General features: G+C 43.5%; 1 protein-coding gene across 4 annotated transcripts in view; it reads left to right on the plus strand.

The window, feature by feature from the left end:
- WT1 (WT1 transcription factor) overlaps positions 1-17,125 on the plus strand; it is a 48,067-nt gene that overhangs the window by 20,475 nt on the left and 10,467 nt on the right. For all 4 annotated transcript variants that reach the window (XM_065944255.1, XM_065944256.1, XM_065944258.1 and 1 more), the window contains one exon: positions 16,761-16,857. In XM_065944255.1, the coding sequence (XP_065800327.1) occupies positions 16,761-16,857 (97 nt within the window). The remainder of the gene's footprint in view (positions 1-16,760; positions 16,858-17,125) is intronic.

A 17,125-nucleotide genomic window follows, 5' to 3' on the forward strand; every position in this document is an offset into this window, starting at 1 on the left:
GGGGAGCAGTGTTATCCTGGGTGGGGATAGAGTTTTAGGGAGAGCAAGGGCAAGATAAGAAGAAAACATGAAACATGGGTGAGGAGAGGCTTCCCTGATCTGCCTGCAGTGTGGGAGACACAGGAGAGGTAAGTTGGATCCCTGGGTTGGGAAGGTCCCCTGGAGGAGGAAATAGCAACCACTCCAGTATTCTTGCCTGAAAAATCCCATGGACAGAGGAGCCTGGCAGGCAACAGTTGATGAGGTCGCAAAGAATCGGACACGACTGAACGACTAAACACCCACACAAGGGGGAGGAAAGAATCTTGCCACTGATTTACTCCTGTCTCTCCTTCTCCCTTTAGTCATTTTCATCTCTGCATGCCCATAGGGATCAGAGCTGCTTTTATGACGTCAACTGGGAGAATGTTGTATTTCAGTTTAAGTCAAAGAGAAGATACTTTATGAAGCTACTTTCCTAACTCTTAACCGCTTTCCTTACCTACAAACAATGAAGTTAAATTTTCTAAGTGGGTCATTGGAAGAAAAAATTGCAGGGAAATCTTTCTCAGCACTAGTCTACTTTTCTGAATAATTTCGTGTGTGGCACCTTGCATTGTTGTCTGCTTTGTATTTCTTTAGAAGCATTTTTTTTGTGTGTGTTCCTAATGCCTGCTGATTTCCTAACACTGCTCCCAAGCCCAGCTCCTCTGTCAGCCTCTGTTTTGTCTCTTCTGAAGAAAATATCCTGCAAAATGGAGAAACACATCAACCTTGACCGTGGTCCAAGTTGTTAAAACAAGGAAGAAGTTATTCTCTGGGGACTTGGGTAGGGGGAGTGGGAAATTGAACACAATAGAAATGTGAAAGGAGTGCTGAGCAAAATGAATGTCCCCTTTGCTGGTCCAAGAAGTTCAGACTGTTGGGAACACACAGTATTTGACCTGTGGATGCTTGAAAGGAAAAACGAAAGATCCCAGGATGAGTGATGTATGGTGAAAACAAAGCTGCGTTTTTGGGTAGGGCCAAGGCTGTCGAATCTGGAGAGAATCCCCACTAGACATGGTCTCATCCCTGAGAACCTGTGCCAGAAGAGATAGCTGTCTTCTCTGGCTGGGAGTTCCAACACACAGCCCAGCACCTTCCCTCTCCAGCCCGTGAACAGAAGGTATCCATCCAAGAGATTTACTTCTCGAAAATGGATAGCTTCAGGGGCTCCTGGAGCTTGTGATGCAAACACAAAGGTGGAGAGAAGCGGCTCTGGGAATATCAGCATTCCTGAGGGTACTCCTCCACCTCCACTCCCAGGATAAAGCTGTTAATTTCTTCTTTTATATGGTTACATTTATGCATTTCAACTGTGCTGGACTTGGCTAGAGTCCGTTAGCCGGACTTCCCAGAACAAAGCAGGGAACTCTCCTGGGTTTGCAGGATTGAGATGGGGACTGTGGTTTAGTCCCATCTCTCCTGTTCCTTTTCAGCATGGACTAGTCCAGTGGTTTCTTTGTCTTCACTTCACTTCTCTGCTGCTTCTTTCCTTCCTCTAGCTTTTCATCTCTTCCCCCTTTTCTCTTTGGGCATATATTCAATTCATGTGTACATTTATAGAACAGAAAATCCAATTTTATAGGAAAGGAGATTAACACTTCCTGCAGCAGCCCCGATGAAACTACTGTTAATATTATGTCGCATACCCTTCAGACCTTTTCCCATTTGTGTCCTTTTCTTTTTTATAACAAATGATCGGCTTTGACTTAGATCTGATTCAGCAAAGGTAGTTCTGTAGGTCATTGCAGAGTTCTGTGTTTTCAGCTTCATAAGAATGCTCTTGAAAATATTCTCAACCTCTTAAAAATACTTCGCTTTAAAAAGTATTTTGGACTTCATAAACTTATCGCCTCCATACTGTGTTTCTAACTATTCTGTTTAAAGCAGGGAATGAATTTTATCTCATAAACAGAAAGGTAAATGACAGATCTGTTCAGGTCAGGAGAAGAAAGAGACGGAGTGGGAATCATTCAAAAGGAAGGTGGTGATGAAGGGGGCCCAGCTGGGAATGAGGAGCATGGAAGACTCAGTGCAGGAAGGGGTTAATGAGGGTCCCAGTCTGTTGATAAAGGTGTGTGTTGGAGTTTGAGAAGGTATATCAGGTGAATGGAGGATCTCTTTCATGACCTCAAGGAGTCTTTTGGACCTCTCATGTCTATGGTTCCATCATTTGAGACCCTCTGCTCTACCATTTCAGAGAAGGCAATGGCACCCCACTCCAGTACTCTTGCCTGGAAAATCCCATGGACCGAGGAGCCTGGTAGGCTGCAGTCCATGGGGTCGCTAAGAGTCGGACACAACTGAGCGACTTCACTTTCAATTTTCACTTTCATGCATTGGAGAAGGAAATGGCAACCCACTCCAGTGTTCTTGATTGGAGAATCCCAGGGACGGAGGATCCTGGTGGGCTGCCGTCTATGGGGTTGCACAGAGTCGGACACGCCTGAAGCGACTTAGCAGCATCTGCGGCAGCTTTACCATTTATTCTTCTCCCTGTCATCTACCCGCCCCTATCATAATCTCTAGCTAGAAAAACCAGTATAGAAGCTACACTCATAAAACGTCATCCAAATAAATGCAACTCTGGGATGAGGGGCTGCTGCCTATTTTAGTAGACTTTTTTTTTTTCCCTATTGAAAGTGAACACCTTCATTTATTCTAGTTATATTTCTAACGCTTCATTTTAAAAGCAAAGCCACAGATGTAGTGTTCTTAAGGCTAAGATAGTAACTTTATCAAAATGAAAACAGCTTTTCCCCCTTTGATTATAAAAGTAACACAGGCTTATTATATAATAAAAAAATTCAGACAGTACCAAAACATTATAAAGGAAAAAAGAAAAGTCATGTGTTATCTCACCACACAGAGATAACTAGTTTTTAAACATATTGGGGTATATTTGTATCTGCAGAGAAAAAATTCTGGAAACATTTACTGAACTATTAACTGTCATTGCCTCTGAGAAGATTAGAGGGAAAGGGCAGAAGCCTGATAGAGGTGAGTTTAAGAGATCCCTAGTGGCTCAGCAGGTGAAGAATCCCCTGCAATGCTGGAGATGTGAGTTTGATCCCTGGGTCGAGAAGATCCCCTGAAGAAGGAAAGGGCAATGTTCTCCAGTAGTCTTGCCTGGGAAATTCCATGGACAGAGGAGCCTGGTGGACTACTGTTAATGGGGTCGCAAAGAGGTGAACAAGACTGAGCATGCATGGACTAGCACTAGGAGAAGATATGCTGGAGACATTGTATTAAAACAACACATTTCCATGGAGTTTTGCAGCAAAAGGAAGCGAAGAAGTGGGGTTCTAGCTCAGTGGGGAGAGAGGGTCAGGAAAGTTGGATTTTTAAAAATTGTTTTATTCCTATTTAGATGGAAGCGATTGCCTGTTTGCTATTGAGACATGTTCAAGAAGAGTGAAATTAATGATGAGAGGGGATAGAATCGCTAGAACAGGGCCCTTGAAAGAGAAGAGGCTTCATGGGCACCTAGGAGCTGAAATAGTTTATCTAGTGGTAATATTGGTTTTCAAAAGCTCTTTGTTCCTAAGGATATTAACCCTTTGCTTGTCTTATATACTGCAAATGTTTCCTCTGTTTTGTATTACATTTTAACATTACTAATGTTTTTCTGTTAGAAATTTTTATTGTCATAGTAAAAATGATCAGCTTATGTTTCATAGTTTCAACATTTGGCTTTTATATTATGCCTAGAAAGATTTTTCCAATTCCAAGTTTGTTTTTTTTAATTTACTTTCTATCTTTTGGTATATTCTTTTGATATCCTGAACTTACTTGACAACTGGATTCCACCTTAATTTATTTCTAACTAATTCTATCCCCAAACTGCTTTGAATAATCCATCCTTATTACCTTTATCAATTTTTGTCTCATTCTATGTATGTCAGATGTCCCTATTTTGAATTTCCTCCTTTTCAAGATTAATCTTAAAAAGATTCATGATCTTAATGCCTCTGGCTTCAAACATCTGTTTGAGAATGAGTGTGATTCCTTTTAACGTATTACAAGGTTTTTCTTCTGCTTCTTCACCTTGAAATACTTTATGTTACTAATGTCAGCTGAAAAAGTGAAAGTCGCTCAGTCGTGTCCAACTCTTTGCGATCCCATGGACTATACAGTCCATGGAATTCTCCAGGCCAGAATACTGGAGTGGGTAGCCTTTCCCTTCTCCAGGGGATCTTCCCAACCCAGGGATCGAACCCAGGTCTCCCACATTGCAGGTGGATTCTTTACCAGCCGAGCCACCAGGGGAGCTCAAGAATACTGGAGTGTGTAGTCTATCCCTTCTGCAGTGGATCTTACCGACCCAGAAATCAGACCAGCATCTCCTGCATTGCAGGCAGATTCTTTACCAACTGAGCTACCAGGGGAGCCCTAATGTCAGCAGGAAGGTGGTGCCTTTGAAAGAGAGAATTATGTCCACTGGCCCTGACATGTACCAATCTCCATTTCAACTGGAGAGGCAGGAAAGGGCTTAGTCTTAAGACCCCTGAGCTTGATTCTGGGGTTTTAGGGGGGATTTTTTTTTTTTTAGGTAGCTTGAGTAAAAATTTTCAGATTTAAGAATTTAAGAGTGTTTGAGTAAGCTGGGTGGGAGCCTTTGAGAACTCAGGCTGAAAAAGACCCTGCTAATTTTCTATAGACATAGAGTTTGTCTATCATGTGAATTTGGGACACCTGTTCTTAGGGTGAAACTAGTGGCAGTCTCTGGCCATAGAGCCAAAGCATTGAGAATATAGAACCCAGTGAGTTAGATGAAATTGGGATTCTGATGAACTAGCACTTCACTACCAGACACATGTAAGGGGAGATCCAGCTCTTTGTTTTATTATCTGGTGAGGTCGTCTGTGAGAACGTGAGTTCCTATGTTTGTATGTGTTGAAGTGGGAAGCATGCCTGAAAATATTCTTCCCAGCAGTAGCAGTCAGTAAGTAGAGTGGGATTTCTTTTGAAGGGGAGCTGTATTCTCCCCAAACTGTTGTGGGAGACTAGATTTTAAATTGCTTTTAGCTGTGCTCTGAGTGTAAAATAAGAGAAAAAAAGACAGTTGGAGGAGGTTTGTATACCATGTCAAATGGTGAGGAAAGCTTGATGGTTCATAATGGCTGATTTATATAAACGTTGTTATCAGGCTATTAACCACTCAGCCTATATTCCCTATTAAATAGTGGCCAACAACTAGACTGCATCGAAGTGAAAACATGAACTGTGGCTGTAAAGAAGCTCTTGAAACAGAAATCCAAACAAATTTCAGTAGTAATAGCTAACATGGTTGGAACAAGTGGTCATTCTCCACAAGGTGATACTTTGAAGGACCTTTCTCACTGCTCACGTATAGGTATCGTGTTTTGGTATGGTTGCTGAAAAATAAATCCGATTACTTTTAGATAACTTATATTATGTATTAGCAGGAATTTTTCTATAGCACGTGGCAGAACCCCAGTTGTAACTTGGCCTAGGTCAAAGAGGGAATTTAAATTCAGCGGCGTATTGTATTTTAAATCCTCGTGTATGGATTCAGGAGCTGAGACAGTGTCTTTTTAGAACACTGTTTAATTGTCCCTTGCCTCTGTTCTTTTGTGTTGGCTGTCTTCTCAGGCTCTCTTTGTTGTGACAGAAATAACTGTTTTTGGCACCTACAGTTTCATAAGAAGACTGCCTCCCTTTTGGTTCTTCTCCACCAAAGGACTCAGGGAAGACTCTGATTGGCCAGGATTGGGTCATGTAGCTAGAGAATGCAGTGATCTGATTGGCCAAGCCCTAGGCATGTACTCACTCCTGGGGCCTGAGGGTGGATTTGAGAGGGGTGGCTCCCTGAATGGAGAAGAGGTGTCTGTTACCCGAGGAAGGTGGGCAAAAAGATAAAAGGACATTTGAGGGATTTGAAAAGTCAGAGTTAGTGAAAGTGGAGTGAGTCCTAGTCCCCTCCAGATATGGGATGTACAAGACCTGGATAGAAAATGAGGATGGAGTCGGGATGGGGAGCCTTCTTTCTAATGCTCATGGAAAAAGTGGTCATTAAAAAGCATAATAGTAAGAATTATTAGTATAATATGATTTTTGATGAAAAATGATATACAGATATTTTAATTACACATAAAAAATAATACATCTTTTTCTTGAGGTCTGAACTGAAATGAAACACCTGAAGGCAGGAAGAAAATAAATTGTTCAAGTAAAAATATGGCTGATTGTTTCCTGCAGACTACTGAGGAAATTTTATACTCATAAATTATCAGTTTACAGGTATTAAGTTTTTTTAAAACTCAGTCAAGTTTAACTTGGTTGTTTAATTTTTTATATTCTGCTTTCTATGCTGGATTCGTAAAAGAAACTGCATCTTTCAGTCTTTGTTTTCAGTATGCTTGTTCTAGCTATAGGGAAATTACATTTTCATTCAGTAAAACTTTAGACCCAAGCATTCTGGTGTGACCATGGAGGCTTCCCAGGGGACTTCTTGACCCTAAGCCTCTAGGACTGATCAGTTCAAGTCTGTCTGTCTCTGGCTGGTCTGTGTGTATGGTGAGCATTTGTGCATAAGGTTATTGTTTTGTTGCATTTTTTTGTTAATAATTGTTCTCTCTCATCTCTTTTATGCTGTAACTGCCCTCCCCACCCCCACCTCCTCTCTTTCTCTCGTACTCTGATTTGTTGAAGATAGCAGGTCAATTGGTCAGTAGAATATTTCACAATCAGGTTTGGCAGATTGCTTCCTCTTAAAGTCTTTTAACTTGGGATGTCCGTGCCCTGTTTTTCCTATAAATAAGTAGTTAGATCTGGAGGCTTGATTAGATTTGGGTTCCTCTTTTTTTGGCAAGAATAATTGAGGAATGGTGGTATGTTCAGTCTCATCTCTTGTGTTTAAACTTTCAGGAAGTGAACTTTTAAAACGTGATTCCATTGCTCTTTTCCTTCCAAACTGGCACATTAGACAGGGGTGATGGTTCTCAAGGCTTGCAACAAAGAGTATTTTCTTTTTGCACTGTGTATTTTCAACCACCCCCCCCCCAAAAAAAAAGTCAGGTATCTCAGCATCTCATATATAAGCCTAAGTAGCAAAATGGAGTGAGAAGAAGGGTTGATGAATAAATTTCATTTTCTAGATACACCAGAGTATGAGGTTTCCTCATGTGTTTCCCTTTTAAATCTGATTAATTCTGCAGAGACAAGAGGAAAGAGGTGAAGATGGGGGTGTTACTCACCTGGCCAAAGATTAGAGGTGGGAGAGAGAAATCACAGGTGGAGGTTTCCCCTTGTTGAATATTCATGTCAAATGCTAGTTGCCCTCAAAAGGCTCTCTCTTTTTTCAAACCTCTTCTGTTGATAAGGGATTTCAGGGCAACTCTGGTTTTCTTCATCTGTAAAACCTCAATTCCTTTTTATTAATCTTCTTGTGCCTGTGAAATATCAAAATTAATCATTTCTAAAGAAGCTACTCTTTAAACGTTAAGTTTTTTTCTGGGTCGAACCTCAATGTACAAGTTTTTTTTGCAGGAAGAGGGCTCATAACTTGTGTTATATGAGGGACATTTTTCTGTTTTTACAAACTTTCTAAGGGCACGTGATTATGTATTTTAAAGCTGTCTAGGAAAAGCAAACTTTCTCAGGATACATTTTAATGCATTTTAAAGCTGTTTAGGAGAATGTACAGTCTGTGTCACAGCCAAAAGTGGAGTCATGAGATGTATGCTTTGCTGATAATTTCTTCTGCTTAGCTTATTTTCCCAGTTAGGTAGAAAGAAATTTTCTTGTAAAACTTTTGTTCACTGTCAACTGCTCTCTTGCACACAAGCAGACCATTTCCTTCAGTGTACCTTGCCCTTTCTTATACCAAATAAATATTGTGCCTCCAAGCAGAAGCTCAGGTGTGCTAAGAGTACATATTTGAACTTGCCCCTCACAGTCCCCATTCTCCTATCCCACTCCCACTGTGTTTTTCAAACCTTCATACATGAATAATTTCATTCATACCCCAGGAGAAAAGAGCTAGGGATTATTCAGGTGTCATGATGATAGAAGTGAACCCAGGCTGGGCTTGCACCACCAGAATTGTCCAGCTGGCTTTGAAGGAAGATGAGCTACAATGGACCTGTACGCAACACCCTGTCTGCTGCTTGCCACCTGTCTGACTTTAGGCACATAATTTGATCTTTCCTTAAACCTCAGTATTCTTTGCTTTAAAATAGGGATAGCACTGTTAAGTGCCATTTGTTGAGGGCATACCATGCCCCAAGCAGTGCTTTACTTACCTAATCTCATTTGTAACAGTCTGATGGGGAGTACTGTTTTTCTCATTGTGCACGAAGCTGAGGCCAGGAAGGCCAAGTCATTTGCCTCAAGTGATGCCTTTAGTGACTCCTAGCATTTTGCTACGGATAACAAGTATGTTTTATAGATCTCAATCAGGCTTCCCTGGTGGCTCAGATGATAAAGAATCTGCCTACAATGCAGAAGACCTGGGTTCAATCCCCGAATTGGAAAGATCCCCTGGAGGAGGGCATGGCAACCCACTCCAGTATTCTTGCCTGGAGAATTCCATGGACAGAGGAGCCTGGTGGACTACAGTCTATGGGGTCTCAAAGAGTCGGACATGACTGAGCGGCTAAGCACACACACATCTCAATCACCAGGCTTAAAAGAAGAATATGAGAAATAATTCCTGTGGTTAGTCACCTCGTGCATATAACTGTAGACCTGAACGTTTTCTTAGGATAAGATTACTGAGTGATTTTTTTTACTTTTGCTCCTCTTATAGCTTAGCTCTTTGTTTTTCAAGCAAATTTATAAAATGGGTTATTGCTTCATTTTACAGAGAAGGAATCTGAGTCAGATTTTAGATGATTCACCCGTGACCACAGAGTAAATAAATGATAGGCTTGGGCCTGGAACACAGGCATTCAGATGCAAAACCCATGTTCTTTCAGACTGATCTTTTGGGTTAATCTAGAGATAAAGAATCTAGGTTAATTTAGTTCTGTCAAATATATCTGAAAGAAACCAAACAAATCCAGTTCCTTTGGTATGGTAGGTTGAATAATGACCCCCAAAATATCCAAGTCCTCATTCTTGGAGGCTATGAATGTTGCTTTCTCTGGCAACAAAGGACTTTGCCGATGTGACTAAGTTAGGGATCTTGAGATGGGGAGTCTGTCCTGAATACCTGAGTGAGTGTACTGTACACTGTAATGAGTGTCCTCATAAAAGGGAGGCAGAGGGAGATTGGACTACAGAAGAGTGATTGGGGGTGTGATGAAGGCGGCAGGAGGTCAGAGTGATGTAGTGAAGTGAAGGAGGGGCCAAGGCATGCAGGTGAGTTCTGGAAACTGAAAAAGACACGGAAAGAGATTCTCCCTTAAGCCTCCAGAAGAAAATAACCCTGCCAACACATAAACTTGAGTGCAGTGAAGCTTATTTTAGACTTCTGCTCTCCGGAATGGTAAGAGCATCATTTTGTGTCCTTTCAAGCCACCAAATGTGTGATAATTTGTTACAGCATCTGTAGATACACTTCAGCTTGTGTGTGTATGTGTGTTAGTCAACTCTGTTGTTCCAACTCTTTGCGACCCTAAGGACTGTAGCCCGCCAGGCTCCTCTGTCCATGGAATTCTCCAGGCAAGAATACTGGAGTGGGTTGCCGTTCCTTTCTCTAGGGAATCTTCCCAACTCAGGGATTGAGCCTGGGTCTTCTGCATTGCAGGCAGATTCTTTATTGTCTGAGCCACCAGGGAAGCCCCATACTTCAACTTACTGCATAGCAACTGCAGTTTTCTATCTGTAAGTCAGTGCTAAAGCCTACTTTCAAATGTGCCAGTGATATGTAGAGGTAAACCGCTGACCCCTATAGATGATAACCTCTGGATTTTGGTCTAGCAGCACTGACCATTCCTGCTGTTCAAGTATGCATCCTTTCAAACTTTCAAGGGTTTGGAAGATTCTAATAACTCAGTACTTAGAGAATCAGACACATCCCCACCTCCACTCTGTTGCCAGGTAGGAGGAGGCAACAGAGTCCAGATGGAGTTTTCTAGCTTGCAGTTTAAACTTCACTGCTCAACCTTTAAAGCAGAGGTTGCAAATTGATTGCCCTTAGGCCAGAGATAGATTTTTTTTGACCTGACAGGGATTCTTTACAATTTCAGTTATTTCCCAGAATTTAAAACTCAGGTGATCTCACATAAAAGTTGTGATTTCTGACTTTCCTGGAGAATGGAAAGATCTGGCAACATTGGGGTTATGTTATCGATAGTACTTGCCTGGTAGATGGGGGTCCTCGCTGCCTCCTTTGGGCAGGAGTTGGGTGGCTGGGCTGGCTGTCCGTCAGTTTGATGCCATCTTTCTTTCCAGGACCTTCGTCAATTTATTTTTCTCACTTGCTTGGCCCCTGTAGGTAGGTACCTGAGTTTGTGGCTCTGCCTTAAGGGAAAAAAACCAAATCCATATTCTGAACAGATTAGCAAAATCATTGACCCTTGGCTGACAATCATGGAAATTCATGGAGCGAGGTGACAGAAGAGTTGAGACTTTGCCTTAGTTTTTGCTTAAGTGAGGCAAATATCTTAGTTTTTAAATAGGAAGGAAAAAAAAAAAACCAGTAGATTCTGGAAACCATAGAGCAGTGAGATTAGCATGAGTTGTTGGTAAAGCTATTAAGCTGGATTTTGGAAAGCACATAGGGAAAAAAACAAGAGTTTAGGAGGAAAGATGTGTTAATCATGCACAAGGCAATGCTTGAGTCTGTTTCTAGAATTACTAGTCTCCATGGAAGGTCACTAATGTAGTTGATCTTTATTGCAAAAAGACACATGATAGTTATTTTTTGATGTCTTTGTGGATAGCTATTGGCTAAGTACTTAAATGAGTGATTTGTGCCTCGTTGAACAACAAAGCGTAAGGAGCTGTGTGCAGTATCTTTATCAGCCTGGCGAGTGGTGTCTCATGTAGTGCTCCAGGGTAGGAAGAAAGCAGCAGTTGCGTTACCCTCAGATTCCTCTTCCATATGGTCCCCCACCTGCGCCATGCCCACCGACTCTGCTCACCTGCTGGCCCCAGGGCTGCCCTCATTACACCTCACCGTCCATCCCTGTGCTTTCCGTGATCATCTTGGCCAAAGAGTCATCAATCCTTTTTCTCTGCCATTCAGCTGAGTCTAGCATTTTATCTATCAAAGAGTATTTCGCGAGGCAACAAAGCATGAAAACATTTTATAAAGCACCATTTTTTTCCCTAAGAAAGCCCAGCCTCTCTCAGCCTTGGGTCATGTGCTGTGCCGTACATAGTTCCGGGGCTCCTTTGCCTTCCTCTCATCATTTGGTTTGGAAGGAAGTCGCTGTGTGTGCATTTTGACCCCAAGGGAGACGTGGGACTGGTGGGTTTCATGCTCTCTCTAGAACTTGCCTTCTGATACCGATTAACTCCATGAATAATAACACCCTTGTCTCTGGGTCATGACAAGGTTTTATCACACCTCTGGGGCTCTGTGATTCCTTTCTTGAAAGTAGCATCTTTGGCCCCAGAAATTTCTTCTCTAGGCTGGTAACTCCTTGCCCTTCTTGAAAGGCTTAATGGTTTCAGACCTCTAGGATTCCTACTCTCACTCCTGTTTGGTTTATCTACAACATACTTACTGCAACATGTAGTGGCTGATCTCTTTGGGGATAAAGCTTGGTTTCACTTGACCATTTAAATTAGCAGCTGGTTCTTAACAGTGGCTATTGATGTAATGGCAGCTGCCGTCTTCCTGAGCCCTTTCTCAGACTGATTGCTGCTGATGATTTTTGCTCTCTTGGACTTAACCCCATCTAAGTGACTAGATTCTTTATGGTAGCTTACCTCAGGTTGTCTCATGGAGACGCCTTTTAGAATCTTTTCACTGCCTGAATGTCAGAGATCAATTTTACATACTATAAATATATGCAGCAACAAGGAAGAGCCTTTCTTCTTATGAAAACATTGAAAAGCTACTTTTCAAATGTTGAGATAACATGAAATGGGATGGAAAGCAAACGCTTTGGAAGTCAAACAGTTGAGGATGACTCTCTAAAGGAAATAGAATGGAATTTGAAAGATAAATGTGTGGTCCTGAATTGCAGTAAAAAACAAAAATCATGCCTTCAGGTTCAAGGTTGGAATACCTGGCTTAATTGTGGTACATGCCAGGGTGGGAGTTGGAGATTGCATTTGACTTGAGGAAGATCACCATGACGTGAGTGCTAAGAGAGGATGTGCTGTTACGTGTGTTAGCAGCAATGCTTTGTCCAGGTTGAGAGGGGAAGCCCCAGACCCTCTACCCAGGGATTGAGTCCCGGCAGCTGGTGGGCATAATGCATCGTATTGACTAGCATATTGACTTAAAAATTTTTGGAATGAAATTTCCTTGGGTGAGGCATTGCTCTCCAGTGTTAGGTGTTTGTTACTCCTCTGATTCTAAAGACTCCTGTGATCCTTCCTTCCCAGTCTCTTATATAAATACAGTTCTCTGGGACTAGGGTCCACCCTAAGCCTACTCTTTGAGAGGGACTTAACAAAATGAAGGGGATGAAGAAGAGGATGTTCTGGATGGCATGGAAATGAGATGCCAGTTCACGTTGTCGTAGTTGAGAGAGCCACAGGTCTATAGTCTGGAGAGTTGTCTTCAGATACCCGAAGGGTTGTCTTGTGGAAGAGGAGCTAGATTCGTTTCACCTTAGGGAACTCTTTTAGACTATGCACCTTACTTGAGTCAAAGTTGAGAGGTGCAGAAAGGAGCAGCTTGGTCTCTGTTTTCAAGGCTGTGTTTACTGTACGGTGGAGGAGACACACACAGATGGCTGTAAAATAGTACTACTTTGGTTCTCCAGGAGACATAAATGAGGAGGTGGATTTCTGCTCAGTTTAGAAAGGCCTTTCCCAACAGTTAGACTTCTCTGGTGGCTCAGATAGTAAAGAATCGGCCTGCAATGCATGATACCCAAGTTCCGTCCCTGGGTCGGGAAGAACACAAGTGTAGTGGGCTGCCTTGAACACTAGTTACCGGTCATGGAGTCCCGCTGATAAAGATGAGCTGGAGGAAGTTGGAATAGCTGACTTTTCTGCCTCTATTAATCTATGGTTCAGGCCCCTCAACTGGCTTTGCTTTTCTTACCTGGAGAGAGTCATTGACAAGCTGAATGCCCATGGGTTGAACTCAGTGTTCTGGGATGCTGGAAAGAGTGTGAGGTGGCATGGTTTCCACCAGGTGGAACTGCATTGGTGTGTTTGTTTTATGGAGACCCAGGAGCCAGTGAGAACGGACCCAGCTGTTTTTCTTGTTCACGAACCTGCTAGAAGAATCTAGTGGCATATTTGACGGGTACAGTCTTGTTGCTGCTTTTGTTTGTTGGTTGCATCTGGTTGCGAAGATCATGGCATCCCATTTGAGTGGGGCAGCATTTCATTTCCTGGGACAAGTAGGCTGAGAAAGGTCGGTTTCCCATGTGTCCCACCTCTAGGAATCCGGGTAACATCCAGAGATTAGCTGCTGAGACAGGAGATTCCAAGTTCTTCCCGTTTGATTTGTTATTGTTGTTTAGCCGCTTAGTTGTGTCCGACTCTCTTTCGACCCCTCAGACTATAGCCTGCCAGGCTCCTCTGTCCATGGGATTTCCCAGGCAAGAATACCGCAGTGGGTTGCCATTTCCTCCTCCAGGGGGATCTTCCCAACCCAGGGATCGAACCCAGGTTTCCTGCATTGGCAGGTGGGTTCTTCACCATTGAGCCACCAGAGAAGAACTTTCCCTTTGATACTGGAACTTGAAAATAATTCAGACTTCTATTGTTGGGTCTCTGAGCCCTAGAAAACATGTATGTCACATTTGGGCTCTGTGCAGAAGGCTGAACCAAACAAAGGCAGCCTGGGAGGCAAAATGTTCTGGTGGCACCATTCTTCTGTCTGTCCTCTTTCTGCTGCTGTATCACCATCCTCATCAGCGCTCCCTTCCCCACTGTCTATAGAATGCAATTGTAAGGAGGCCAGACGGGACCTTTTTCTTTTGGCAAACACGTTCTAAAGTTCCGAAAGGCAGACACTACCTGAGTGGGGCATTTCCTCCCAGTTTTGTGTGTCTGACCCTGGGTCGGCTCTTTGGGACATTTTCCCCCCAGATATGTCAAAAATCATCTGAAGGATGTGGAGATGAGGTGTAGGAGGTTAGAGGGAGCAGAACTGCCACCCACCTCCCCCAACTGCTCTCATCACTTGGTAGGAAGGAGACAGGTGGTTCTTTCTAGAAAGCCTGGAGCCAGAACCAGAGGTGAAATGCCACAGCTGCTGTGGCCGCAGGGGTGTGCATGGTCCTGACAGACACTCTTCCCTTCCAGGAATTCTCTCCCCTGGGTGAGTGAGAGCTGAGCCAGCCTTGGATGGAGTGGGCTACCTGCCTCCTATATCGGGCCCCTGGGAATCTCTAGAGTAACAGAGGCAGAGGATGGGAAATCTCAGTCCTGACAGTTAGCCTTCACCCAGAGGCTTAAAAAAATGTATGGACCCCAGTCCCCAGAGATAAGTGTTTTTTTTTTTAATAAATACTTGCAATTTTATTTTTTTTGGCACAGTCACTTTAATTTTTATTAAGCGTATGGTTGATTTACAATGTTATGTTACTTTCTGCTGTATAGCATAGTGTATCAGTTATACATACACATGTATCTACTCTTTTTTAGATTCTTTTCCCATTAGGCCATTAGAGAATATAGAGTTCCCAGTGGGCCTTATTATCTATTTTATATTTGGTTATGTGTGTATGTCAATCCATCTCCCAGTTTATCCTTTTCCCCACCTTAATTTTTTAAGAGCTTTCTGTATTTCCATAGGGTACCATTTACCCATTTGCAGTTTACAGTTCAGGGGTTTTAGTATATTCACAGACTGGTATGACCAGTACCACAGTTGAAGGACATTTTTTAACAATCATGGGCTTCCCTGATAGCTTAGTTGGTAAAGAATCTGCCTGCAATGCAGGAGACCCCAGTTCGATTCCTGGGTCAGGGACATCCACTGGAGAAGAGATAGGCTACCCACTCCAGTATTCTTGGGCTTCCCTTGTGGCTCAGTTGGTAAAGAATCTGCCTGCAATGTGGGAAATCTGGGTTCAATTCCTGGCTTGGGAAGATCCCCTGGAGAAGGGAAAGGTTACCCACTCCAGTGTTGTGGCCTGGAGAATTCCGTGGACTGTAAGAGTCGGACACAACTGAGTGACTTTCAGCTTCACTTCACCAGTCACTCTCCATTTCCCCTAAAAATCCTCAGTCCTTGGCAGTCGACCACCTGTCTGCTTTCTGTCTCTATAAATTTGCCTCTTCTGGACGTTTCTTGTAAAGAGAATCATATAGCAGGCAGTCCTTTGTGACTGAGTTCTTTCTCTTAGCATAATGTTTTCAAGGTTTGTCATGCACTTCATTATCATGTACTTCATTCCTTTTATCCTCAAATAATATTCCATTTTAGGAATATACCATATTTTGTTTATCCACCATCAGATGATAGACGTTTGGGCTGATTCTCATTTTTGGCTATTATGAGTAATGGTACAAGTTGTACAAAATGGTACAAATTGTACAAAATGGTACAAATGGGTACAAATCTTTGTAGGGAAATATGTTTTCATTTCTCCTGAAAATACACCTGGATGTGGAATTTCTGGGTCACCTGGTAACTTTATATGTAAGCTTTTGAGGAACTACCAGACATGGTTCAAAGCAGCTTCACCATTTAACAGAGGCATTTCATAAAAGCTCCCCATGGTGAGTCTAGCTGCGATTATAATGTGCTGCCCTGTGGGTTGCAGTTCTCACCTTGCCTCATTTGGTGGTGGTGATTGTAGCTTTTGTAATCTTTGACCGCACCCTGTGGCATGCGGGAGCTTAGATCCCCAACCAGGAATCAAACTCACTCCTGCTACGTCTTAAGCACTGGACTCCTGGGGAAGTCCACTCGGCCTCAGTTGGAAGTAAAACAACTGAAGAACAGAGAGCAGCTTTTACCCAAAGGAGAGAATATTTGTAGAGCAGAACATCCACCCCTTCCAAGGTCTTCTTTCCAACCTTCTCCATGCCTCACCTCTCACTGGTAGTCCAAGGCTAATTGAGCTCTGGCTCGGGGACTGGTCAGTCTAATGCTGGAGGAAGTGTCCACCTAGGATCTGGCTTGGCTGCAAAGAGTTAAGTTGATCTGGAAACCTGATCTGCGGTTGAAGTGGAGCAGAGCCCCAGATGTGTAATCCCCGCTTCTAAGGATGTGACATCTCTTCTTGTAAGCGTCATCGCTTTCTTGGTGCTATCTGGTAAAAATTGAGTCATGAGGTGCCGACAAAAAATCCCTTGCATTCAGCGTGAAATCTGAGGCATCTGCTCATTCCTGAGATATTCACAGCTGTCAGCCCTGCTGTCTTGATGGTAAACAACTTGCTGGGAATGAACTCCTGCCACTGTGACTTTTCCCTGGCTTGTCTGAGAGAGGCATGGACCCAGATGGTGTGCCCTGGAGAGAGTGAGGGTAAGGCACGGCGTGGGGGTCACCCGAGGATTGAGCAGCTTTTCCTCTCACAAAGCGCTGCTTCCAGGGTAGCCCCAGTGGAGGGAGGCAGAAGCCAACCGAGTTGTCCCGAGAGCTCTGTAAGGACATTCCTCTCCCTGCAGAGGCGCATGGCCCTGACGTGTGCCTGTGAACCAGCCTGAGTCCTCTTCTCCCTTCTCTGTGTTTGCAGCCATGGCACGGGCTACGAGAGTGACAACCACACCACGCCCATCCTCTGCGGTGCGCAGTACAGGATACACACCCACGGTGTCTTCAGGGGCATTCAGGTGAGTACCGGGGCCCCGGCTGCCTCTTTCCTTCCCAACAGCCTCTTAATTCCTCCCTGCTGGCTGTTTGGCCCTGGCAAGTCTGTTCCTAACCATCGGCTCCTGTGTCAGCAGAGATCCCCCCTCTTCCACTGGGGCAGGCTGGGGGGCCTTCTCCTCTCCAGAGGCCAGTGTGGATGCAGCCGCCTCACTCAGACCAGGGTGCTTTCTGCAGAATTCCCTTCTTTCCTTCTTCACTGTTTAATTCACCATCTCTAGGGTAGGTTAT

Source organism: Muntiacus reevesi, chromosome 9, assembly GCF_963930625.1.
Source record: "Muntiacus reevesi chromosome 9, mMunRee1.1, whole genome shotgun sequence".
Taxonomy (NCBI): Eukaryota; Metazoa; Chordata; class Mammalia; order Artiodactyla; family Cervidae; genus Muntiacus; species Muntiacus reevesi.